Source organism: Calypte anna, chromosome 5A (assembly GCF_003957555.1).
Source record: "Calypte anna isolate BGI_N300 chromosome 5A, bCalAnn1_v1.p, whole genome shotgun sequence".
Taxonomy (NCBI): Eukaryota; Metazoa; Chordata; class Aves; order Apodiformes; family Trochilidae; genus Calypte; species Calypte anna.
The window spans coordinates 2,148,412-2,175,368 of record NC_044251.1 but is presented as its reverse complement, the minus strand read 5'-3'; the positions used below and the strand labels follow the sequence as shown (position 1 = coordinate 2,175,368).

Below are 26,957 nucleotides of genomic sequence, written 5' to 3'. Positions count from 1 at the left end.
ACTTATCACTTGCTGTTACTTTGCAACAGAAACAGGAGGTATAAATTTCATGTATAAAAATGTCATTACTGGAATGAGTTACCCAAGAAAAAATTAAACCAATGCTTGAAAATAGCAATTGCAAGTACAATGACCTCTAAGTGTCAGTGCAGTACTTGGGAAACTCTCTCATTTGGGGAGAAAAATTGTTCCAGCAGATTTAACTCTCAAGAAATCACTGCATCTGTAAACACTGGGTTATATGTAACCAAAACATCTTTCATAAAAGCTAAGTTAATGAAGTCACACCATACTTAATCTCCCTCTTGTATACCTGCAGTATCCAACTGACTGTGTCCTTCTGTGCCTCTAACTGAGGAACTCTCTTTAATTTTTCCAGAAGCATTAACACGTTCACAGCATTCAAGGCTGAGCTTCCCATTCCTTTACAAAGAGAGAAAAGTAGATAAGCAGGGGAGGGAAACTCAGGGGAAAACCCCTCAATGTTTCAATGTATTTACAACCATGTATATGCCTTAAAATATTGCTAATCATATAACACACATACATGAACACAACCTGTGTAATTACTTACCTGTTGCAATTTAACTGTTTATTTAACTGTTAAATACATATTATTAATTATTTTATTATATTAATTAATATATTATATTAATATAATCCATATAAATACAGATAATACTAATTATCTTTCCCTCTTGTAGATCTACACTTCCTGCTACTTCCAGAAATACACACAAAAGCAAGAACTGCCTTTCACTTCAAGGAGCAACAGTAAATATCTTACAGCTTATGTAAGTTTGCTAAAATCTGAGTGTGCACAAGTTTATTTCCATCACAACTGTTACCATGATAGTAATTATTTGCTTCCTCACACCTTGGTAAAAATTCATACTGCTCTAGGCCATTCTCTAACACAAGCATGCTTTAAAATGGAGATCATTCTCTTCAATTTAATTTCTTTAGCAACACTTTCAATTTTAAACTAATTTGTACCTTTTTAGAGTGAGACAAATACATTACAATTTAGTTATTTTTTTTTTAATTCTCTCAGGAAGGGTTTACTTACAAAAGTACTGATTGTTTTTGCATCCCTTATGAATAAATGGGGATTTGGCTTTTCTAGTTATGCAAAAGTAAAGATGGCAAAGAATTCTCTAACATCTGAACTGTAACTAATTTTAGTGTATTCCTGTAGTTACTATGAAGTTTTTTAAACAGAATTAAGTTCAATGTGATAAAAATGCTCCTCCATTTTAACAACATAAATACATTTTTCAACAAGAAAAACTTAAAACCATAAAAGACATGAAATTTGAGTTTTTCAGTGACACCACTTTGCACATTAGAAAAAAAATTAACTCAGTTCAGCACCTCTATGTATTTACTTATTTAAATGGTATTTTAAAAACATGTAGATGTATAGTTTCCATTTCAATCATGTTCTTGCAGAGGAAGAACCATTTTTTCAATTATCTAACACTAGTACTATTTTTGCATTTCTTTCTCAGGAAGAAAAGAACATCTCCTGTTGAATACACCTGGCAACTGAGAACAATAAAAGCTAGTCCTGGTTTCTGGATTATTAACAAAACAAAAATATTTATTTTAATGATTTTAATTCTATAGCAAAAAAGTTAACTCTGACTAAAATCACCAAATACTTTCTTGTAGCTTATTTTTGTTCCTACAAAATCAAGTTAGCACAACCTACTCTGCCCTTGTAAGGAAAGTGAAACCTACGTGTTGCTTTGTGATAAAAATCAAAGGTTACTTCTTCTTCTGGGGCCTTCTGTAACTGCTGCTTCTCTTCTAGTAACCCTAAAGAAAGGAGATGAAGTACCTAAAAAAAGAGAAAAATCGTAAATCATTTACTCTTAAGAGGTCTGGAAAAGGATATAAAATATGTATGTTTGATATAGCTCTGCACTAGATGCTGATTATATCCATAGTAAAACACAGAAATGAGAAACTGTGCAAACATCATTTATGGAAAATGAAATAACAATGCACAATATAATTTTCCTCAATACTACTGGCACTGTAGTTAATAAACTTGCACACACTTTACATTGGAAACATATGAATTTTTTAATTGTGCTGATACAGATCTATAAAATACTTGGTTAATTCCATAATTCAAAGATTACCAGGTAAAGAAATATAATTAAATAATCTATGCAATCTAATTAACAAAACTGATTCAACCACTCTATACATTCAGGTCCTCATCCTGTAAATATCTTATAAAAACCCAAATGAACAACCAAAACCAAACCAAATGAAAAAAATCACCTTAAAAACAACTAACAGAAAAACTCCAAAGAAACAACTTATACAACATCAGTAATCCCTTTTTAAAGACATTGTGGTAATATGAAATGTTTGGATACTTAAATTACATAATTTCATTTTACCAGAGACCCTTACAAGAGGAAGCAACTCCAGTTTCTTCTCAGATGATAAATGGATTACTTATTTGCACATAAAGGTTCAAGAAAAAGATCTAGTAAGGCAAATTACATACTGAAACAGTTTCAGTGATGAGGCAACACAGAGGGGAAAGCAAAATAGACAGCTGAAGAATATTCCTGATTTAAATTTATGATGTTTCACATTTTTATTTTACAGTGGAGATAAATAATTCAAAACTATGTCTTTGCCAGTACCATTTATAAAAACACATTTGGGACAAAAAGCCAATTCTTATCATTCAAAGTTGAAGTTTAGCTTTGCACATTTTGATCCTAGAATAAGCAGTTAACATGGTCAACACAGACCACAGCTAAACATACCATTTGTATCATAGCTTCAGTCCACAAGTGGGTTTCCAGTTCCACTGCCCTCTGAAGAATGGTCCGAAGTATGTGCATCATAACATCACAGTTCAGAATCCTCACCACGTTGCTGAATGCAGGACTGAAGTCTGGAGGAGGAGGTGGTGGCAATGCTAGAAGACAGACATGCAAACACACTAACAAACTGGCATCTCATCAAATACTGCTAGAGAAGAGTAGAGAACACAAGTATACCCATTCCAGCAAAAGAACAACTGGACTTTTAAATTAAAAAACAGTCCTCAAACAGAAATGTTCACCTAAGTCAGCTTTTACCTTTAGCAAAACTAAGTTCCCATAAAAAACACCTGAAAACCAAGCTAAAAAAATCAAAGGTACTTTGTTGTAAGTGCAAATCTTTAATACTTTGGATTGCCTTATTATTTGGTATCACTAACAAACACAGTGCTTAGATTTTGTATAAGATACACAATTTTGAAGCAGTTAAATAAGAGCAAACAGTGGATCTTCCAGAATTTGAGTCTCACATTACAGTGGCCAAGGCATAATATGGCTGGAGCTCTGTCCTGGTTTGGGCCAGGATAAAGGTGATTTGCTGTCTAGTACTTTTTGCTTTTAGCTAAGTCTCTTGTAAGTAGCTGCACTTGCTGAAATTAACAGCAAGTTTCTCAGACAGTGTGTGCTTCTAGGACTGATAACACTCGATGTTTATAGTTACTGCTAGAGACTGGTGTGCAGAGCCAAGGGCACTGCTCAGCTCTGAGGAAAACATTTTACTGTCCAGGAGGATAAAGAGGTCCCACCTGAGCCCTCCTTTGGGGAGGAACAGACAAGAGAGATGCCAGAATTGACCAAACAGAGGATTCCATCCCATATACATCACACTCAGTATAAATTTGAGGCATCACCAGGGCCGAGCCAGATTTCCAGACTTCTGGATTTCCTGATTTCCCTTCCTCCCTTCCTTCACCCAGCATCCTGGAAGGATTCTGTCCGTTCATCTGCCTGTGCTCCTGATCCATCCCAGCCCATATCTGTGTGTTCCTGCCTCCAGCTCCCAACTGCTGCTGACCCCAGGATTCCAGCCTGGACTTTCCCAGGGCTGCCCTGCAGCCTCGGTGGTGACGTGAGAGTTATTGGGGGAAAGGAGGGAGGAATGTGGTTTCCATTTTCCTGTATATTTGTATATATTTAGTAGTTTTTCCTATTTATCATTACTGTTTCATTAAAGTTGTGTAGTTTAGTTTCCAACCCATCAGTCTCTCTCCCTTATTCTCTCTCCTTTCTTTATCAAGGAGGAGAGAGACATTAATAGAGAGCGTCTGTTATTCGGTTTAATTGCCAGGCCAGTGTTAAACCCTGACAAGCTCTAAATTCTTCCTGCTACTGGGGTGTTCAGATCACTTCTAGTTATGTACATTTTCTGAGCTAATGCTGAAACTGTATGATGTGATGTCTACAATTCCAGAATCTTGGCATCTACCAACAGCAGCTCAATGATGCAGCCACCCTCTATCCAGAAGCATTGATTTGTCTTCTTTTGGTACCTGGATGCCTGCATTCAGACACCTTCTGTAAGTGCACTGTCTCTGTAACCACGGATCTATTGACAATTTAGAATGAAAGAATTATAAGAAGTTACTGATAAAGATAACACAGCCACATAAAAGCCAGTGGGTGAAGTATCTGCAACAAAATGGGTGGTGTCAAGGGAACAGACATCAAAGTAAGCAGTTACCTTTATATTTTGTAACTGTATTGCCTGATTATATGAATGTGAGTGATTGACAATTTCATCTAAATATCTCCATTATAAATTGTTCCACAAAATAAGCATTCCTGCTAATTTAAATTGCTGAAGTGAACAGGGGAAAAAACATAAGGTTGAAAATCTTTCAAGTGTATAAAATAAACAGTGGAGGAAGAAACCAAAAGCAATCCAGAAGATTTTTACCTCCTTTTTTTCCAGCTGTCAAACTTCTGAGTTACTTAAACTGAAGGAAAAAATTTTTTCCACAGATAATGTGACTTCTGATTTAACTGTGCCCCTCCTAAATGACAATGCTTCTTCAGTTCCACAGTTTTTCAAGTGAAAGAAACCCCAGGCATGTAAAATTTACTCAGAATTATTTTTAACTAGGCATGAAATGCTGTAGTGTCCCTGACTGTACACAAAAATCAAAATACATTTTAAGAGGAAGACTAAATTGTCCAGATGTAAGGACAATCTGGGACAAGAAAAATAAATTTCTGTTGCAGCTAACACAAAAAGTTAACTGATTTCATTAAATTGTTCACTCATTCTGCTTACAAATTCAACCTCAAATCAACTCAATTAATGCTCATGTCTTGAATGGGTAAAACTAAATTCAAAAGGGAAACAATTTGTCTTACTGCAGAAACATGGGATTTACTGTTACATGTATTTTCAGCTTCTGAAAAAAAAATAAAACCTGATTTATAAAACTTACAGAATGGATATGTGTGCTAGCTCCTGTGGCAACCTTCTCTTCATGGTCTTACTATATCTGAACACTCTGCTGCAGAAACTACTCATAAAAAAATAAACATTTGTCTTGTAATTACCCCACCATTAAAACTCAAAGTTGTTAATTTTGTCAATGGGCACCATGCTCATTTGCCTACAGGGAAACTAAAGTAAAAATCCCAAAGCTCCTATCTTTATGTTAAAACAAAAAGGAAAAAAGAGAAAATGAATGTCAGATGCTAATTAATTATAATTAAGACAAATAACAAATTTAATATGAACTCAACTAGCCATGACTGAGTCACAAGACATCTTCCAAAGCTCATTTTATAGGCACAAGTACATATACTATTGAATTTATATATATTTAATACATTTGTTGAGTGATCAAAACTTTTTACCTTCATCTCTGTTTTCTTGTTTTCTTCTTTTCTTTTGTGTATGTTCAGCCTACAGAAAAAGTATTGTTACATGAGCATCTCTACAGAAACACACAATGAAACAACAAGGAAACCTTCATCTGGGTCAGCACTGTGGTGTTTGGAAGCAGAGGGAGCCACAGGGGTGTCTCCTGTGAGAAGCAGCTGGAAGCTCCCCAAGTTCCAATCCCTGCCCCAACTCTGCCCAAGGCAAGGAGGTATAGCCAACTGGATGTGCCTCGGCAAGTAACATATTCAAGAAAGGGAAAATGAAACTACAAAAATATATTAAAAAGAAGACCTGCAGAGCAGAGGAGAGCAGGAGATGAGAGCAAGCAATGCTACAGAAAAGACACAGAGGTCAGGAGGGAGAAAGGTGCCTGAGCAGAGGTTCCCCCCCAGCCCGTGATGAGATAGCGGCTGTGCCCCTGCAGCCATGGAGGAGCGCGGTGGAGCAGTCCCTGAAGGAGCACAGTGGGGTAAATGTGGATTTGTAGCCCCTGAAGTGTCACAGATGGGCAGATGTGGAGCTGCAGCCTGTGCAGGATGGCAGAGAGGGGCAGATGTGGCTCTGCAGCCATGGAGGAGCCCGTGGCAGGGGAGGTGACTGTTCCCGTAGCAGCCGTGACTCTGTGGGCAGCCCGGGATGGAGCAGTTCCTGAGGGACTGCACCCCATGGGAGGGACTCATGTTCCAGGGGTTCCTGAGGGACTCTGTCCCCTCAGAGGGACCCCGCATTGGAGCAGGGGAAGAATGTGAGAGTCCTCCCCTGAGGAGGAAAAGTGTCAGAAACAGCGTGTGGGGAACTGACCCTGAACCCCCCTTGTGTCCCCTGTGCCCTGACGGGAGGCAGCAGTGAAGCGACCCAGGTCGGGGAGAGGAGAGGGATGGGGAGGGAAGGCATTAAGGCATTAAGGTCTGGCCGTGTTTTCTCTTTCTCATGCTAAATTAAATTAGCTTTTTCCTTCCAAAGTTGAACCAGTCTTTTTTTTTTTTAACTGTAACTGGGCAGTGCAAACCTCCCTGTCCTTGTCTGGATTAAGGACCCTTGGGTGGATTTTCTCCTCCCTGTCCCACAGTGGGGTGGGGGGTGAGCGAGCAAAGGCCCAGTTGGTACCAGCTGGGCCCAAACTCTGATAAACCTAAACTAGAAATGTGGCAAGATGAATAGTCAATACTTGGTTCTGCAACTAGAATCTTTCTTGAAATCTTTTTAACAATATTGTGTTTTGAATTTCAATTTGTAGTAGAGATAAATAATCGAGCATACTTGCTTCCTCAACAAGAGTTATGAAAGCAAAGTTTGGGATTTTCCAATTCAAAGATAATTCATATATCATATTTCATTCTTAGCATAAACAGCTAACAGTTAATAGAGAAGACACTATAAAGGAAAATACTAATGCAGACTACACCATATCAACTTCTATTTCTAATCTTAACTTCATTACAAGTTTAATTTTCAAGCTAGCTGCAAATACTGGTTTTTTGAATCAGTTTCTTAGGATTCCATTAATTCCTTTGATTTAGCAAAATTCTTTAGACATTGGTAAGCATGTGCTGTTTTTCAACATCAGAGTGAAGATTACACTGCTTACCTTGCTGTGCTGGGTCTTGGTATAGTGATAAAAGAACATATTGAACTCTTTCAAGCATTCATCCTTCAGTTCATATACTCCATGGCCAGACACACCCGGTTTCCTTACAAAGAAATATTTCATGACATACAGACTAATAATGTATGTTCAGCACATCTTTGAATGTAAACAAACCAGGAACACCACTTTCTAAGTAACTGCTAGTAAGAAGTAGAATAGTGATTATTGCTTATAACAAAAAAAGGCTGAGTACAGTTATAGTCTTTAACTTTCAAGACTGTTTACTACTGTGAAATCCATCCAGCAGCAAAATGTTTATAGTCTGTAACAACTACAGCACACAGTATAGTCTGACAGGTCAACTCTTGCCAACTTTATAGCTTAGAATTTCAGACACTGGGTGCTATTGTATAAATTTCAATACTTTCCTTTACAAAGGTACAAAACAGGCAATACAAACAGCTGCTTCCCAGCCAGATATTTTTTTATTAATCTTTCATTTAATTCCCAAACCAAAATTGTTAGGTAAACCAGTAACTCCCCTTGATTAAACATAATCAAGCAATCCACATGAAATTTAAAATAAGGTATACAAAAATAATTAAAATTACAAAACATTTTGGTACAAGAATAGCAGACATCTGAACTAGTTTTCCTCAGCAGCTACAAATGATTCTTCCCTATTTGCATATATAGATTTTTTAAAAAATTTAATCTCAATGCTACAGCACCTAAGCAACTAAATAACATCTAAACCAATGATTAGGTGGTGATTTTCAAAGCAAAACGAGCTGTTAAGTTTCCCAATAATCTTTGCAATAAAATGAATTCTTTAAGACATTTCCACTAGGATACGAGAGTACTAAACTGCTGAGACTCAAACTGAATTTGAAGAAAGGGGCAAAAGGAGAGAAGCAGCTGCTTCAGATATTCCATACACTTTTCCTTCCTATGCATGTTTTAAAGCATTTTCAAAACAGCAAAGCATTAGGTGAACAGAGACTTCACTGTGCAGCAGTGTTATATATAACCCATATTATCTAAAATACCTTATTTCAGGTTCAATCTAGTTATAAAACATAGTAAGAACTTACCTAAAAGTAGCCACTTTATCAATTACATTCTCCAAGCCTGTTTCATGGTTTTCCTGGTAAAAAAATTAGTTTTGGATAAAAATATAATGATTTAAGTATCTTCAGTATTATGCTAGGTGTAGCAAAAATAGACAGATAAATCTAGATTAATTTCCCTAATTCATGAATTAATATCCTTTTGCTCACTGTCATTCAGAAAACAGATAATCATAAGTGACAAGTTACAACGAAGTACCAAACAAGAGATGGATAATACTTTCATTTAATTATGTGTAATTTTTAACAGAACTGATTTCCAGAAAGAGAGCAGTGCCTTACCCAGCCTCAATGGAGGAAAAACCAGAGGTTTAATTTCTTAAGAGTGGATCATCACTGGTTTCTGATAACATTCCAGGCTATTTAATTTACAATAAAATTGAAATTTTTTGCATTAATTGCCAGCTCTGAAAACTTGCAATCTATAAAATCTAATTCCCATTTGCTTGCTCCTTTGCTTGGAATTCCAGAAGTCTGAAGAGGATGGCAGGAAATCTGTGCTTTTGAGTAGACATGTACAATACTTGACTTCCAATGGATCTGCTCAGGCTTAAATGACCAAAATTACAGAATAAATTTTATTGTTGGTACACAGAGCAGAGTGGAATCCAGCTGCATGGTCCTACAGGACCAAAAGAGAAAATAATTTTGAAACTTTTCTCTTTGAATTCAGAACTACAGCTGGATTAAAAAAAAAATTCTACTTCATCAAAAAGCACAATTCCCATACCAGCCTTTTCAGATTAGCCCATACTTGAATCCATGACATTTCTGTGTACATCAGTAATGCTTGCAAGCCCTTTTGTCATGCTAGTTTGTAAATATGAAATCAACATTTGAGCTTTTTATCAGAAGTAAAAAAGATTCCATATAAAAATATGGAAGCTAAAGACAAAATAACCCCCCACAAAACAAGACAAAGCAAATTAAGAAAAAAACGAAATAAAGAAGGACTCACATTTTCAGGCAAGGACTTGGTAATTGCACTGTGAGCCATTGGCTCAATACACAAGAGATGGATGATTTCCCTCATAATAACATCTTCTTTTGTCACATTACTCACTCCAGGCACATATCTTTCCCCTACCAGAGTGAAACAAAAGGAGAAGAATAGCAGATATAGAAGTTATAAAGCACTTTTGAATTTTGCACAAAGCCACTGCTGTTGCTTCACTGAGTAAGTTTGGATTTGCCAGAAACCTCTCAAGTGTCTGAAAAAAAAAATGTTTTTAGCCTAGCTTCCTAACCAAGTGGGCTGAGATGGAGTTTCTCCTCATATTCTACTTTAATGATCAAGTATGAAGTTAATTAACAGCTCTTTTCACTATGCAACCACTACAGCTTCTGGTTGACCAATACTTGTGTTGCTGATTCACCTATTTAAAACAGGCATTCTCCAGTATCCCCTCCATACCACCTATGTCAAAGAAAGTCATCAAGCCTTACATTTTGCCAAACTGTAATAATCCATTAGAACAACAGAGAAAAATCAAACTTACCCACGACATAGATGAGAATCTGAAGCATCTCTTCTATTAACACATTACATTGTTTGATCAAATCCTGCAAGAATCAGGGAAACAAGAGGGACAAACAAGAAGAACAAGCAGGAAACATGAGCAGGACACTGAACTCAGCCTTTGGATTCACCACCTAGCTCAAGCACTGCACTCTAGGAAGAAACCTCCATCCAAACAAGCTGGAAAAAATGCCTGCACTTGGAGGAGATAGTACATCTGAGGTACAAGATGCACGTGCAGAAAAACAGCAGCTAAAAATATATCCCTAATGAAGGGTAATACAAAAAGTTTAAGCCTTAAGAAGTAGCACAACAATCTAATCCAAAGTAAGAATATGTAACGTGGCTTAAGTGACAAAGAAATTTTATAGAGAAGTGATTTAGGTTGATTTGGAAGGTATCCTATGAAATAAAAGTCAAAGAGGGCAAAATCTGTTTGCTAATTTTGAATAAGCCCCCTACAAATTCCAAACACCAAATCATTTATGTACCAACTAGGTCTTCTGTTGACTGACTTTTAGAATGGTCATAAAAATGCAGTTAGACAGTAGTAAGTTTTCCTTATTAACATACCCTAAACACAAAGCAAATAAAGTAAACCAGCAGAAATACTTGCTACTTACCTGGTCTTTGGTGGGCTTGATCTTCTTGAACGCATCAGCAAGCTCATACCTCTGTAGTATCAGCAAGAGGAACTGATTTGGATCCATGAGAGATGCACCTATCTATCAAAAAAACCAAACTAATATGAACATCAGTTACTATAAAGTGATCAGTTATGAAAACTACTCTTGCCAAGAAATTTTTTTTTTCATAATCAAAGTTAAAAGAAAATTAATGATAATGTTATGAATCAGGAAGGCAGTGATTCAAAAAAATCATACCTGGAGCATGATTATGTCTTTATCATACATCTCTTCTCTGCATTTAACATCTTGATAGTAGAATACCTGAGAAAGAAGAAAGCAAAATTTGAGATGTAAAGCAATGCATTTGGTATGTGCACCAGTTGACACACTAGGTTTTTTTTAACTGCACAGCACCTTCCCTGAGTAAGTGAAAGTCCTGTGATTCTTTCAACACAAACATGATGAAGTGAAAAATGTTTTCACCTATGCAGAGAAAGCCTATGCCATTATTCTTCATACATAATTCTACTAGCTGCTATCAATTTAAGTTAAAACATCCTCCTCCTACCCCAGTTGTCAGAAAAACAATTTTACAAGGGGCTACTAATATTTACTTTGATTTTGCCAAAGCATCTTGTTAAAGATAATCAGAAAAATTCTGCCATCAAAGAAACAATAAATAATAAACAAAAAAGAGAAGCTAAAGCAGATAAAATACGAGATTAAAACAGTTTAACTTCTGCATATAGTGATCTCCATACACAAATTCTTCTAGTATTTTATGCCATAAGCAACACTGTTAAGAGTACTTGAGCAGATCTGAAAGTACACTATAATAGATGTCAGTAATACTCATACCATTTCAGAAAGTCAGGAAAAGTCATGTGAGATGAAAATACTTGTCTAACATGGGGAGGATAAGCCACTGATGAAGCTGGTAATAAAACCAGGTTATCTAAATCCCCACCTAGAAATGTTTCTGTTAATTGTACCACACTGGATGAAGCCACATTACTGAGAAACACTTGCATACACCAGTAGGACCAACTCACTGTGACATAACATAGGGGTACCTGGCTTATCAAGGAGAGCCCATTCCTTCTCCACATCTCTGCAGCAACCTGAGCAACTAAGACAAGACACCGCAAAGGATATTCCACCAGCAGCTCCACTTGAAATTCCTCCTAAAATGTAAAAAAAAAAAAAAAAAAGTCTGCCAGTGATTTTAAAAGTTCAAGTCCTAATGAACAAAGACACAGCAACAGCTGCAAAATAACTTGTGTGTGCACCATGGAAGTTACAGAATATAATTTTAGGCTTTTTCCTTTCCACAGTATAAAATACAAGAAGTGTTTGGGAAAAAAAGAATCTTACAGGAGGAACAAACTCATGCAATCTTGAGATGGTTCCTGTCTTGCTTAATCGTACATGAAGACCTGCAAAAACATTGGGAAAAAATGAGAAAATGAATCAGTATATTTTCTTCTCTATTCTATATGTCAGCTAAATCACTTACAACTTGGAGAACTACAGAAAAGAAAAAAAAGGTCAAAGTTTACTTTGGAAAGGCTTGATCCTTTTTTTTTTTTTTTTAAAGATAGAACATCACATTATTTCTTACCAGGCTTACAATCTATTATTTTATGAATGTACTCGTTTAATTAATTAATTCATTAAAACAATTTAAATTGAGATGCTAAATAGTATTAGCAAAATTTTCATTTCCCATTAAAATTGTATGTCAGTAATAACTCAGTTTCAAGACTATAAGGTTTAACAGATGGTATCTTGGTATCAAATGATGTGATAAAGCATCTACAGCTTAATAATAGCATATGATTTCATTTGTATTCTAAAGAAAGCAGCAATCACCCACTGCTGTGGTCCATTGCATTCTGACTGGAAATCTGGCCTGGCATGCTGGAAACATATGTCTTTAAGGAGAATCACAGAATCACACAGAATCACAGAATCCTGGGGGTTGGAAGGGACCTCGAAAGATCATCTAGTCCAACCCCCCCTGCCAGAGCAGGGCCACCTAGAGTACAAGCATTACAACAGATCCTAAGATATATGTTGCTGGAAAATAAATTCAAGATACAGTAACAATGAGCATCCATTTGGGCAAAACAGGTAGAAACAGATACAGAACCACAAATATTCAAATAGTTGAGAGAAAAAAAAGATTTATTTAAAACGTTAAACTTTTCCTTCTTGGACATTCTGATCTCTCTCTCTCCTGTTTAAAAAATATCCCCCAACCTCCACAGCATATGTTTTTTTGAGAAAAACTTTTCCTTAGAAGGACATGTAGGGAACAGGGCTGTCTGATCATGAGTATGTCAGAAAGTCAAGAGTGACTGATTTGTGAAGCACTTAATCTAAATGCTTTCTAGAGTAAAGAAAGAGGTGAATGGTAAATGCAATTTAAACAGCAACCAAAACCAAACACACCACCTACCAGCAAGAGTCCTAGACAGTGGCAAATGTATGCTGACAGGGTCTGCAGACACCCTGTAAGGTCGGCTCTCCAGAGTGTGGCCACACAGGTGAAACACTGTCTTCTCCCGTGAGCGGCCATTCGTGCTGCACCTCATCACAGCTTTGTGACATTCTCTGTAAGCCCTGAGCAACAGCTCCTCCTAGGATTGAAAATAAATTAATAGCTTTATACTTTAAAAATCACATATATGTCCTGATACTCCTCAATTGTTTTTTCTGATGGCATAAAAGTTAAGAAAAATCCACAATATAATTACTACTCCGTTTTTCACTGCTGAAAAGTGCTGGATTGGAGCAGTGGAGCATCCACTTCACCTTCAAAAAAGGTGTTCTGTAAAGTGCTCTAAAGTCTATATGCTTCTTTACACTGCAATATTAAGAAAATCTGCACATTTTGCACCCCAAACTGGATCAAGAACCTTCCTTTCTCTCCCTAATGAAAAAAGAAAAAAAAAAGAAAAAACTTCAAAAAATCTCTAAGTTAACAAGCTACACAATGTCCTCCCTTCTCCCAGCTCAGGGATGAGCTTCAGCACTGATTAAGACTACTTACAGTGCCATGACCCAAACAGCACAAAGGTTTCTGCAGTTTACTTATGTAATGAAACCACAAATCAGAACATCAATATGTCACAGTGGCACTGAAGGCACCTCTCTGCTAGACATCAGTATTGTCTTTTAGTGACAGGTTGTTTTTTTGTGAAAGCCCCTCTGCTAGACATAAGGCTTCTGTATGATTAACCTTGAGAATGTGCTTTGAGCTATGGCACTAACGAGATAAGAAAAAAATTAATTAACTGGTGGTATTGTACAAAGGAGCACAGCATGCAGGAGATAAGGAGATGGAACCACAGGAACAGAAACGACTGGTTCTGGATGGTGTAAGCTGCCAAGTCGTCAGAAACGAGGAACACAGCAACAGAAGTTCACCAAGAGGGCAAGTGATGAAGAGGAAGAACAGCCACGGGATGAAGTAAACGACCACCAGAGGGACTGTGATTCTGGGAATAACCACTAGATGCCGACAGAGAATGCACAATAGTTTAAACTAATAGGAGGTGCATTCATCTTCATGATTTCTTAGTATAGGGAGTCTCATGTTAATTAGTTCTTGGAAAAATCATGCATATACAATTCCTTCTGTGTAATAAAAGCTGCCCGAGGTTTTTGTCTTATGGACCACATATATAGAGGAGGAATCCCCTGTGAGTCCCCATCCCTGCTTAATAAAGAATACCCACTTAGCAGTGACAAAATGCTGCTGAGGTGAGCTTTGTTTCAGTGCCATGAGCCTAATTCTCAAGATTTTCTCTTTGACTTGTCTGACACCCTGTGTAGCACTGTCAGGTAGAAGATCATGTACTTCTGAGAGCCCTTCTCTCTTTGTCTCACTGCACATTAATTCTTCCATTTTCTGTGGAGATCTGTATTGAACAACAGTTATCCTTTTTTAAAAGCTGCTATTTTAAAGGCACTCAGGAACACTGACAATAGGCATACATGTAAGGATCCCAAACAATTGATATACTTACATCACAGGCACACCACTCCTGGAACATCAAAAGAATGTTTTTGAGCTGCATCTGTATAGCAATAGCTGCTTCCCAGTCAGGGTCCACCTCAATGTGTTGACCAATCTGTCTTTTTATCTCCTCCATTCCCTGAAATGGACATGCCAGAAAATACTCAAGTCTAAATCAGTGATCACAAGCTTCAAACAAACAGACAAACAATTATTTTTATAATGTAAACATTGCTTTTTCACCCATGGAAGACAGGGATTGAAAAATGTACCACCTTAATTGCATGTTTATATCCACAATATTCCTATGGACAAAATGATGATTAAGCAAAGTGCTGTAATTTGTTTGTAACAGAAAGAAACTGTTTCAATGTACTGTACCTGCATGCAGGTTAGAATCCTTAGGAAAGAAACAAATCCTTCTAAAAACCTCTCCCTCAGACGGTCTGTCCATAATGTAGGCTTGCTGACTAAGATGTACCTGCCCCCAAAGAATCATAGATATCATAGAAAATAATAGAAAATAGAATCATAGAAAACATTATCATCTTTTGTTAAGACTTCTCTTCCACTTTCCTAAACTTCATTAACACTGATTTAAAGCATTTTTGTATTAAAATAAACTGCACCATCACATTACATTCCCCTCCTGAAATTAAAATTTTCACCAAACACTAGAGTCACCTGATGCTACTCCATCATTTGAAATTAACAGTTTTTTCATTCCAAGGTATTTAGGGTGGATTGCTTTTATATTATTCAGTTTATTAGAGTAATATGCAGCCTTTAAGAGTAGTAACTTCTATGCAAATGAGATTCATACAACTTTCCCAAAATGATAATGAATAGAAGCCAAATTTCCCATACTGTCTTACAGGCATATCTTGTTTATTAAAATAATTGTTACATGGAATGGTATGAGAGGTTTGGGTTTGTGTTTTAAAGAAGTTTTATCATCAGTTTCCTGATTTGAAACACCCTCATCCTACTGCCAGTTTTCAAAGAATTGTTCTTGCTTCTCAACTTGACACTCACCTGAGGTCAAATATTACTGCATACACCCGGTTCAATTTGTCTTGACTGTAACCTTGGAAGTTGAACTTGTCATTTTTGTCCAGGTACTCTGGAAGTGCTTCTAGGAGTGTCTCTGTAATGGTGGTGATTACATTTTGCTCCTCAATAAGATGACGTGCCTGCAAGGAGAAAATTAAAACATGTTCTTACTTTTGCTGAAGAGAACTGTCAAAATCATTTTCCTTTGAATCAGTCTTTTTGCTTTGAAATCATTTTAAGCATTTGTAAAACATCCAAGCTACAAGAACTCCTGTAGTATTTATTATGTATGAACACAATTTCTATCAATTCAGCCTGTTTCTTCACTCTGACAGTTTCAGTGGAACAGACTCCAGGAAGATCATGCAGAAGAGGAATTTTACATTAGCAGGAAAACAACAGATAACCTTTAAAAACTACAGGTACACTTTCCCTCTCTCAAAGGATTTACCACATTTCACTAAAGACAACCACTTTTTTCCCCTCTCCCACCCCTGAATTTTTAAAGTTACTTAAGAAGGTCAATGTAAGCAGTACGTGAACACAGAAACTTAAAGGAGAGAACAATGCTGTATAAAACTTACTTGTGTTTACTCAATCTTCTGTAATGAATCTGCATGTAAACTGAAGCACCTGCTTTCATATTTGCCTTACCAAATCTCAGAATCATTCATTTTCAACTCAGCAATGCTTAAAGACTCATTAAGAAATACACCAGTTTGCAAAGGTGATGCTGCTAGTAATTCTCAAAATTATTTTACATTTCTAGGAGATGGGCTGTCCATACATACCAGAGTAGGTACAGTGAACATCTGAACTGAGAGTGCTGTCACAGAGAGAACTCTGTCATGATCATCACTTATGTATTCTTTTTGCAATGCCTTGTAATACTAGGAAAAGATAATATAAAAGAAATAGATAAAACAAGTGTTAATTTAATTTTTACTTTTTTAATTGCAGGAATTACATCTCAATGTCTTTTCTCCTCTCTGACACCAGCAGTTCACACAACAAAAACAGCCAAACATCCTCAAATGCACCAAAGCAGTTAAATATGTGCCTTATTGCCTCAATATTGAAGATAAGCACAAATTTAATTGTTCTGCCAGATGGGAATAAAAATATTTTTTCAGCTAAAATCAATTGCCCCAAGAAAAGAAATTAAGCAGCTGAAGAAAGTTGATACAAACATTAACTCATTACAAAATCAGTCTTCCATTCAATAACTGTCTATAAAAGATGCATACAATAAGTAACATAAGTATCTGTTTGCTTTGTTTCAGTCCAGAGAAAACCATGACATCAGTCACAGTTATCAGGATTAAGTCTCATCCTAAAACCAAAACCACTTGGTCTTGTTTTGTACATTTCTTAACTATTGTATCTAATTTTTTAAACCAAATACCAGTTTCAGTTGCAGTTCATCTGCCATTTCAAAAGATACATAGAATGCTAAAAATACTACAACCAAAATAAGAATCTATATCCTCAAATGACCAAGATTATAAGGAACAAAACAGTGACACTTGAACTAATATACTCCATAAAGGGTGAGTTAGTTGTTGAAGCTCAGCTTTTTGAAAATTATTTATATTGAAAAAATTTTCATAGAATCATAGAATCATAGAACTGGCTGGGTTGGAAGAGGTCTCGGAGATCATCGAGTCCAACCCTTCATCCACTCCCCCGGTGGTTCCCAGCCCATGGCACTGAGTGCCACATCCAGGCTCTTTTGAAATAGCTCCAGACACGGAGAATCCACTACTTCCCTGGGCAGCCCATTCCAATGCCTGATCACCCTCTCCAGAAAGAAATTCTTTCTAATATCCAACCTAAACCTCCCCTGGCACAACTTGAGACCCTGCCCTCTTGTCTTGCTGAGAGTTGCCTGGGAAAAGAGCCCAACCCCCCCCCTGGCTCCAACCTCCTTTCAGGGAGTTGTAGAGAGTGATGAGGTCTCCCCTGAGCCTCCTCTTCTCCAGCCTCAACACCCCCAGCTCCCTCAGCCCTTCCTTCCTCACAGGACTTGTGCTGGATCCCTTCACAGCCTCCTTGCTCTTCTCTGGACCTGCTCCAGCACCTCAATCTCCTTCCTGAGCTGAGGGGCCCAGAACTGGACACAGGACTCAAGCTGTGGCCTCACCAGGGCTGAGCACAGGGGCAGAATCCCTTCCCTGGACCTGCTGGCCACGCTGTTCCTGATCCAGCCCAGGATGCCATTGGCCTTCTTGGCCACCTGGGCGCACCGCTGGCTCATGTTCAGCTTCCTGGCAATCCAGACTCCCAGGTCCCTTTCTGCCACTCTGTGCCCAGCCTGGAGCTCCCCATGGGGTTGATGTGTTGAACCTCATTCCGTTGGAATCAGCCCAACTCTCCAGTCTGTCCAGGTCCCTCTGCAGAGCCCTCCTGCCTTCCAGCTGATCCACACTTCCCCCCAGCTTAGTGTCATCTGCAAACTTGCTGATGATGGACTCAATCCCCTCATCTAAATCATCAATGAAGATATTAAACAGCACTGGGCCCAACACTGATCCCTGGGGGACACCACTAGTGACCGGCCGCCATTTTGATGCAGCCCCGTTCAGCACCACTCTCTGGGCCCGGCCCTCCAGCCAGTTCCTAACCCAGCACAGGGTGCTCCTGTCCAAGCTGTGGGCTGACAGCTTTTTCAGGAGGATGCTGTGGGAGACGGTGTCAAAGGCCTTGCTGAAGTCCAGGCAGACCACATCCACAGCCTTCCCCTCATCCACCAGGCGGGTCACCTGATCATGTTTAGGGGGAATTTTACAAAGCTAATATAAATTCATAGTATAAAAACAAGTAACCATTTACCTTCACAAATTCCACAGCAAAAAGTTTTTTGTATTCCATTTCCATGAAAAAACTACTGAAGATAAGTTCATGAAGAACTTTGCGTGCCCCTGTGAAGAGTCAAGACAATGCACAACCCATCATTGTCTGGAGATGCAGTTTTTGTGGAAAAGCAGAACAGATTATGAAGTTATAATTGAATATAATTAGAAGCCTTTAAATTGTTCCAAAGTGCATGAACAAAGCTGTTGATTATTTTTTTTTCTGATTCTTAACACTTATTTAAATCACAGCATGAAGTCACTCAAAGTCAGGCTACATCTTGTGAAAAGACTCTTCGAATTACATAAAGCAGAAGAAATTTAGTAGGCAAGCATGTACCCAAAATGTCAATTATATGTAAAAATAAAACATATTAAAATATAACTCCACCTGCATAGCATTTATTTACCTTTTACACATTTGTTACAGCATCACAGCAAACAATCATTCTGGTTGACCTGACCTTTAAGATCAAGTCCAACCATTAAAACTATACAAATACCCAAAGACAGACAGACACACCTTTTCAAGTACACCACAAAGTTAAATCCTGTAATCTATAGCAGTTACAGGCACAATATCAACCTCAGCTAATTACAGTCATTAGCTGTTTTGATGCCCTTTATCAAGCCCCCAGCTAAAGTAGGTAAAAGTCTTCCAAAATAAACTCCTGCAGCTTCTGAAAGCAATGTCACATCTCTCTTCCTTTTTGTGCAAGTAATCTCACTGGTGAAGTTCAGTCAGTCACAGCTCAAACTGCACCTCCAAACACCTGCTAAACATTCACAATGTCAGGCAGAGAGGTTACAACAATTAACACACAGGAAAAAATAATTTGTCTATCCACTTTATAGCAATATAGATACACAAACCTTTATGAAGTTTTGCATCCCAGAGCATTAACTTGCTTATGAAGCATGGCTTTTCAGATCCAGCATCTTCTTTGAGACATATCTGACAAAAGATCTGGCGAAAGTCACCTGTAGGGATGAAATTATTCATTTGTAAAAGAATGGTTTGATAATTAAATTACATAAGCCAACAAAATGAGAATTACAAAACTGTGGTTTTTTTTCTTAAAGAAGACATTTAAGTATGAATTATTTCTAACAATGCTTTTGAATGTGCTCCCACATCCTCTACCCTTGCTACTTTCTATTATTCTTATCTACCTTATTAATAAATCCCATGATGCAAAAGAGTATTTTAAAATGAAAATAATTTAGCCAGCTTTGCAAAGCAGATCCATAATAAGAGTTTTCTATGTTAGCAGAGAAAAGTACAGGCTGGGCAAGTCTACACTTGGGTCCTGAGAGTCAGTCTTCTATAAAATAATGGTTTTTGCCATTTTACATTTTCTTGCAGCTATCAATAAACACAGTACCTACTTAAGCAGTTTGGGGGATCAACCTGTCAGAGTTAATCATGTTTTACTAACATTCAGAAACTATTTTACTAATTTCTAATTACCAATTTCTCATTACTAGCTTCAAAGGGAACAGTGGAGTGTCATTAATCCTGACAACCTCAAAATAGATACTATAGAATGCTTCTTCATCTGTCTTTTACCACTTGAAGAAAAATAGGCAAAGAACAGGAGCCATCAGAAAATTCCAGCAGAGCAGAGAACATCAAGCTCTTCAACATTTGCATACATAACCCAGAAGAATAAGCCTGTGCTTAAAGACTCTCATAAAACACATTAAAGTATCAGTTAACCTATAACAATTTCCTAACCCAAAATGCTACACCCAGCCTCAGAGACTTCGTTTCAGCTTTAGCTGATCTCATCAGCTTAAAAGATAAAATTGAAAATAATAGGTAGACAAACTACCTAGGAAGACAAATGTGGATAATTGTTCACTAGATATAAACCACACGGTCAAGAATTTGGACTGACTAAAAGAACTGTGTGAGGAACTCAAATCAGCATGGAAATACTATCAGTGAAATGAATACAATACTAAAAATAGTAGGTAAAATGTGTAAGAAACAAAAAAGTACTGCTATTCATAACCATACTGATGGATATCAGCACCTATTATAAACTATTTATTCACTAATTGGGAGCAATGGGAAAGTATTATGAAATGAAATAGCATCTCTAACACTGCTAAAGATATTTCTGAGAAAATAAGTCATTAAAATCCTGACGTGGCATGATCATAACAAAAAACAGTTATTCTTACTTGAATAGCCCATGAGTTTGTTCAGCCAGGAGCCAAGGCGTAAGGCAAACTTCTGGTGAGCCATAACATCAGCGTGCAGAACCTCCACGTGAAGAGGTCGTTGAGAAACATTTTCAGAATGCCTCTAGGGTCAGGTAAAAATTAGGAGACATAACAGAAAGATAACATGAATTTTCATCTGTTTTCACCACCCGTCACCACTCCAAAAAAGCTGTTTGACATTTACCTATCTATCTACAACTGTGGTGGGATAATTTGGTTTCAACAAGTTCACAGGCAGGGTATAAGAGCATGGAAGTACCAAATTAAAGACTGTAGAGAAGACAAATAAGGCTTCAGTATTAATAATGATGAAGTTGATTTGTATGTTTTCTTAAATGAGAAAGTATTTTAGGAAGTTACCTTGATTTCTTCTTTTGCTTCCTGACAAGATGCATAATGTCCTGCCTTAACAGCTCTACGACCCTGTATGCAGAAAATATTGAGAATAAGACCAACATGAAACAAAATGGCATAAGCCTAATTCTTCCTGTTTTTTTCCACATGAAAAAAACAGGGACCAACATTGTTCATGGTGCTTCTAGACATCTAGAAGAAAATAAAAATTCTGTTAATTTTCTTTAGAAAAGAGCTATTTTCATTAAACTAACAACAGAACAAGAACGTAAACTCTGGGTATCTTAAAAATATTAGACAAGGAAAATTCACATATACATTAAAATAGATCAGAGGGATTTCTGCACTATACTTTAAACCCAAACTACATCCATTTTATTACTAACACAAAGTACACTCATGCTGAATTCTTTTCTACACTCCTTCCTACTATTTCTGTCTGTGAAATAGCAGAGTATATTACAAGTGTGGGTTTGATAGCTCTTCCAAAAAAACCAAACAGTGGTCCAGCTAAGGCCTCTTCCTTTAGACCTTCCACTTTCTTTTCAAAAGAAAATCAGCAGCATTGGCTTCCAAAACAGGTTTGTCACACAGCAGAACTTCACACAAGAGAGGAAGTAGCTGTGTGTTGTGAAAATGCTGTAATTAGAAAAATAAAACAAAAATTGTGATCTAACATTTCTGTTTCAATTGAAAAGAACTTTCAGAATGGAAACCATACCTGTATATACATATTTCACAAAGCCTGCAACTACAGGATAAGCCTTTTAATTATGTAAGACTGCAGCTACTAGCTAAATGCAAATAGCCTTTGATTTCCTCAACGAAACAGAAACACAAATAGAAAAGAATTTTAGATTAAAAATGGATACTAGTTAACATTAGATGTTTTACATGTAAATATACATCAAAATGTACACATACATTCACAGCAATAGACAAAGCTTCTCCATGTGCAAGCACATATGCTTTGTACTTTTCTGAGGTAAAAAAAAAGTGGTTGCAATTAAAGATAATTCAAATACTGATCATGCTCTTTTTCCCAGTGGAAAAGAAAATAAAATTGCATTAATATTGTATGGGTGTTACATGTGACATTAGCTGAAAAAAATGAAGTAATGAAATACTCAAGTTCACTAACATTTCTTCATAGATTCTTCCTGGTTTCATTTGCTTAATCAGAATTTTTTAGCTTTTCAAATTAAGTTGAAGCCAGAACAAGTGGTAGCTTTTCCAAATGTAAGGTACATTTCTGATTCATAACCAAATATGCATCCTGCTGATGCATATTTTTCAGATAAATACCTTTAAAATAAAACACGGACCTCAGCTGAGAAGAAGAAGAAAAAAAGTAAGAAAAATATGCCAAACAGGAAAGGAGCAAATTCAAACAACTTAGCTCTTCTTCTTCTTAAAAAACCAAAAAAAAAAAAAAAGGGGGTGCTTCTCCTGAAGAAAAAAAAAAAGTTTAAAAACTTCTTTGAAATAAGTGCTGATTAATAGTAACACTACAACACACCTTTCTCTCTCTTCACCTTCCAGTGCTACAGAAAGATTCAATGAACAAGAGACTACAGCAGCATTTCTAAATGATCAAAATGTTACTTTATCCATACCCAGAGTGCACTAACCTCTTTATCTATGGCAGTAGTATGCAACTGGGCTTCACCAAGTTCACAGCCAAGTGCCCTTTGCAGGCTATAGATGACATGATCGTAAGAGTGATGTTCATCATTGAAAAGGACACAGTAATAGCTGTCTGCCTTCTCTCTACTGGGAAAAAGCCAACATGTCATCATACAAATAAAACTGTAAAGAGTGTCCTATACAGTACCACAGTTCACTTAATAGCATACAAAAAAAATTACAGAAGAAAATTAAGCATGTTCTTCACATTAGACATACTCAAAAGTTCCCTCAATATACCACAATAGCCACTGAAACCATGTACCAAGTTCCAAAGAGATTCTATTTCATTATTCCACAATTATTTCCTCTCCCTGCTGTTTTCTGATCCCATTTGTCTCTTTAACATGATGCTCAAGAGTCTTTTTTCCATTTTGGTAGAGCACAGTCACACACTACATTTTCCATGAAATACCACAACTTTTCTCTATATAACTGTAGATCAAAAATGCTAAAGTGCTATTTATAAGGATCTTGGCACTAGTGTGTTTGTGGGAGTGTAAGAATACCACAGGCAAAGTTACCAACTAAATTTTTAATTCCTTGGAAGAGAAAGTTGAAAAAACTCCCTACCTGACTGTGAGCTCTGGAGGTAGTTCCTTCTCTTCTTCCCAAATAAGCATATCAACAATGTATTTCATTACAGCTGGAAACACCCTCCTAGAGTGCTCCATAATTTCTTCATTCAATTGATATTCCGAATTCTGTAAAACATGAGATAAATATTATTATGGAAAATAAATATTTAAAATTAAAAGAGTTGGTCAAATACCCTACTACTACATTTAAGAAATTAGCCTTTTTGTTATTTTCAAGCAAATAATTCTCCCCTAACTTCTCTTCAAAATTGTTTCTTCCCATTGTTTTTTTTACTCATCCAGATTTTACCTAGGAATAGACTATAAAAACCTAAGCAAACATGTCAGGAAACTTCTTTTCTAGAGATCCTATCCCAGATTCAGAAAGCATTCACGAGAGCCCTGCAAATTCACATATATCCCATAAGCCCTGATGAAGCTCATTAAATCTACATCATTTATCATTATTAATACTTTCCATCAGGATTTAAGCAGGAGAAGAACTAAGGTTACTAGCAAAATACATTATTACCAAATCTGCACTCAATTTTCAGGTATAAAACATGGATACAATACAATGACATACTGGGTAAAGAGAGCTTTAATCCAAAGACCCTGATGACCTTTTTGTTATACCAACTTCCTTTCAGAATGCACATAAATAAATGTATATAATGTTATTCATGTTAATGCAACCAAATTCAGTAATTTCATATAAAATGTGACATAGAAACTGAGGTTTACACTTAGTTTAAAACAGATTTAGGATCACCAAATCTGCTTAGAAAATCTGAATATGTATGTGTTGGCCAGACCAGGAAAAGACAATAAAAAAAATAATTTCTGAGAATAAAGCTCTTCACATATGACTTAATCCCAAAGGAATAAGAGCCCTCAGTTCTCCAGTATGCAGTCTGACAGATGTTAAATATAAAAGAAGAGAAAGACTGACGTATTAATATAGCTAAGAATCATGTTTTCAAAACTTTCTTACCTATACAGAAACATTTGTCCATTTATGACGTAGATTTCTTAATAAAAAAATCAAGTAAAATAACATTTTGTCCATATGATGAAAAAACTAAAAATATCATAGAATCATAGAATCATAGAATTGGCTGGGTTGGAAGGGACCTCAGAGATCATCGAGTCCAACCCTTGAACCACCGTTGCGGTTTCTAGACCATGGCACTCAGTGCCACATCCAGGCTCTTTGGAAATATCTCCAGACACGGAGAATCCACTACTTCCCTGGGCAGCCCATTCCAAGGTCTGATCGCCCTCTCCAGAAAGAAATTCTTTCTAATCTCCAACCTAAACCTCCCCTGGCACAACTTGAGACCCTGCCCTCTTGTCTTGTTGAAAGTCATTTGGCGAAAGAGCCCAACCCCCCCCTGGCTCCAACCTCCTTTCAGGGAGTTGTAGAGAGTGATGAGGTCTCCCCTGAGCCTCCTCTTCTCCAGACTGAACACCCCCAGCTCCCTCAGCCCTTCCTCACAGGACTTGTGCTGGATCCCTTCACAGCCTCCTTGCTCTTCTCTGGACCTGCTCCAGCACCTCAAGCTCCTTCCTAAGCTGAGGGGCCCAGAACTGGACACAGGACTCAAGCTGTGGCCTCCCCAGGGCTGAGCACAGGGGCAGAATCCCTTCCCTGGACCTGCTGGCCACGCTGTTCCTGAGCCAGCCCAGGATGCCATTGGCCTTCTTGGCCACCTGGGCACACTGCTGGCTCATGTTCAGCTTCCTGGCAATCCAGACTCCCAGGTCCCTTTCTGCCACTCTGTGCCCAGCCTGGAGCTCCCCATGGGGTTGTTGTGGCCAAAGTGCAGGACCCGGCACTTGGGTGGAATTAAAAATGTGTTAACATGACCAATGGCTTTCACATCTCCAAACACTTTTCTAACCTTATAAGCACTAGAATAATAATTTGGAGTCATGGTAGATCTTAGTAATTAAGAATATAAACGTTTTGGATAATTGTTTTTTCCTACACTGCCAATGCTATCACCATGTTAGTTTGGAACAGAATGAAAAAGAACATAGTGCAAAAAATAACCTAATTACACTGGGTTGGAAATATACTAAAATTCTTTTCCAGTATTTCTTAAGAGTTTGGCTTTTTAAACATTTATGTATGTGAAGCAAAAATGGCAGAGCTGGAGGAAAATGCAAAGCTCTATACAGAGATACTCCAAACACAAACCTTGTAGGAAGACATAATGCTCTCCTCCTTCAGTTTGTAGAAGAATTAAAAGGAAACCACATGAAAGAATTTATAAACTATTAAAAATGGGGTTGGCATCCAGACAAAGAGAGAAAAGATAAATGAGGCAGTGCTACCTCCAATGCACCCAAATTAATAGAAGTCACAGTAAAATGAAATTAAGACACATCCAATGTAAATTGCAAGGGTCAGAACTATCCCCAAAATGTGTAATTATTAAAAAAAAAACTGTGGAAGAATGAACAAAGTGTGTTCTAACATCAAAGTTTAAAAATAACTAACAATAAAATTATTAATTTTTTTAAAACAAATATGTCTGGGAATTATTTTTACCTTATCTCAGATATGAATTATTATCTGCTTTTAAGGATACATTCAGGCATTAAGCTTTTTATATTTCTGATATAGTTAAAATATTATTTTGAAATCAACAGGCAATGAAAGACTCCTAAAAGGCTAAAGTGGGGATTCTAAAATGAAGTACTGCTTTTCTGAGCCTCATTACATACAGAGCAACAAGTTTTGTCATTATCTTATTGCAAAACATTAAGAAACAAAACCAAATCAAAAATAACCTAAGGTTTAATTAAGACTTTTTTCAGGATGCTGTATTTCACCAGTGCTCACCTCACATCTCAAAACTGCTAAAAACTCTGCTGTTTATCATATTGTAGATGGGATGGGATATATATATATATATATATATATATATCCCATCATATAGATGGGAACCTGTCCTCTACTAGAGACTCCTTTTTAAGAGAAAATTGTTCTGTCTCTGAACATAAACTGCCTTTTAAAAACAGCAGCCAGGTCCTTAGCACATATTTACCAAGTTCTGCCTTGCAAACATACTGCAAACTTATCCCTCTTCTCCTTTGTTTCTACCTGATCAGATTAAGTTTATAGACACCCTAGCATGAGATATAAAATTAATTAAAGGAATACTGGGTCAGGATTACCCAGAAAAAAGTGGGGTTTGTTTAACAAGCATGTGCCAAACTTCTGTTCTATCAGAAAACATGATGGAAAAGCAATATGTCTGTTCCCAACATCTTTTCTCTCAATCAGCACTATATGCTGAGAAAATTCTTACATTATGAATGTCCTTGATTCTCCAAACAAACTACAAGGTTACCCAAACATCTACAAGCCTCTTCCTCCTAAGAAGTCCTTGACAAACAAGTCTTACTAAAAAAGGAACTCTGTCATGACATGCAATCAGTTACATATAATATATATTTATATACTGAAGCATTTCATTAACCCCATGCAGCGCTACAGGCTGGGGACAGAGTGGCTGGAGAGCAGCCAGGCAGAAAGGGACCTGGGAGTCTGGATTGACAAGAAACTGAACATGAGCCAGCAGTGTG

The 26,957-nt window shown here is 37.1% G+C and overlaps 1 protein-coding gene across 2 annotated transcripts in view; it reads right to left on the bottom strand.

Annotated features, from left to right (window-relative positions):
* UBR1 (ubiquitin protein ligase E3 component n-recognin 1) overlaps positions 1 to 26,957 on the bottom strand; it is a 74,003-nt gene that overhangs the window by 27,403 nt on the left and 19,643 nt on the right. For both annotated transcript variants that reach the window (XM_030452068.1, XM_030452067.1), the window contains 23 exons: positions 23,356 to 23,486; positions 22,728 to 22,869; positions 21,103 to 21,165; positions 20,701 to 20,824; positions 19,384 to 19,491; positions 18,491 to 18,579; positions 16,450 to 16,548; positions 15,641 to 15,798; positions 14,987 to 15,086; positions 14,616 to 14,744; positions 13,043 to 13,223; positions 11,956 to 12,017; positions 11,655 to 11,765; positions 10,837 to 10,902; positions 10,576 to 10,677; positions 9,933 to 9,996; positions 9,392 to 9,516; positions 8,398 to 8,450; positions 7,304 to 7,406; positions 5,688 to 5,736; positions 2,796 to 2,950; positions 1,744 to 1,843; positions 314 to 423 (listed from right to left, as the gene is read on the bottom strand). In XM_030452068.1, coding sequence (XP_030307928.1) covers positions 314 to 423; positions 1,744 to 1,843; positions 2,796 to 2,950; positions 5,688 to 5,736; positions 7,304 to 7,406; positions 8,398 to 8,450; positions 9,392 to 9,516; positions 9,933 to 9,996; positions 10,576 to 10,677; positions 10,837 to 10,902; positions 11,655 to 11,765; positions 11,956 to 12,017; positions 13,043 to 13,223; positions 14,616 to 14,744; positions 14,987 to 15,086; positions 15,641 to 15,798; positions 16,450 to 16,548; positions 18,491 to 18,579; positions 19,384 to 19,491; positions 20,701 to 20,824; positions 21,103 to 21,165; positions 22,728 to 22,869; positions 23,356 to 23,486 — 2,424 coding nt within the window. The remainder of the gene's footprint in view (positions 1 to 313; positions 424 to 1,743; positions 1,844 to 2,795; positions 2,951 to 5,687; positions 5,737 to 7,303; positions 7,407 to 8,397; positions 8,451 to 9,391; positions 9,517 to 9,932; positions 9,997 to 10,575; positions 10,678 to 10,836; positions 10,903 to 11,654; positions 11,766 to 11,955; positions 12,018 to 13,042; positions 13,224 to 14,615; positions 14,745 to 14,986; positions 15,087 to 15,640; positions 15,799 to 16,449; positions 16,549 to 18,490; positions 18,580 to 19,383; positions 19,492 to 20,700; positions 20,825 to 21,102; positions 21,166 to 22,727; positions 22,870 to 23,355; positions 23,487 to 26,957) is intronic.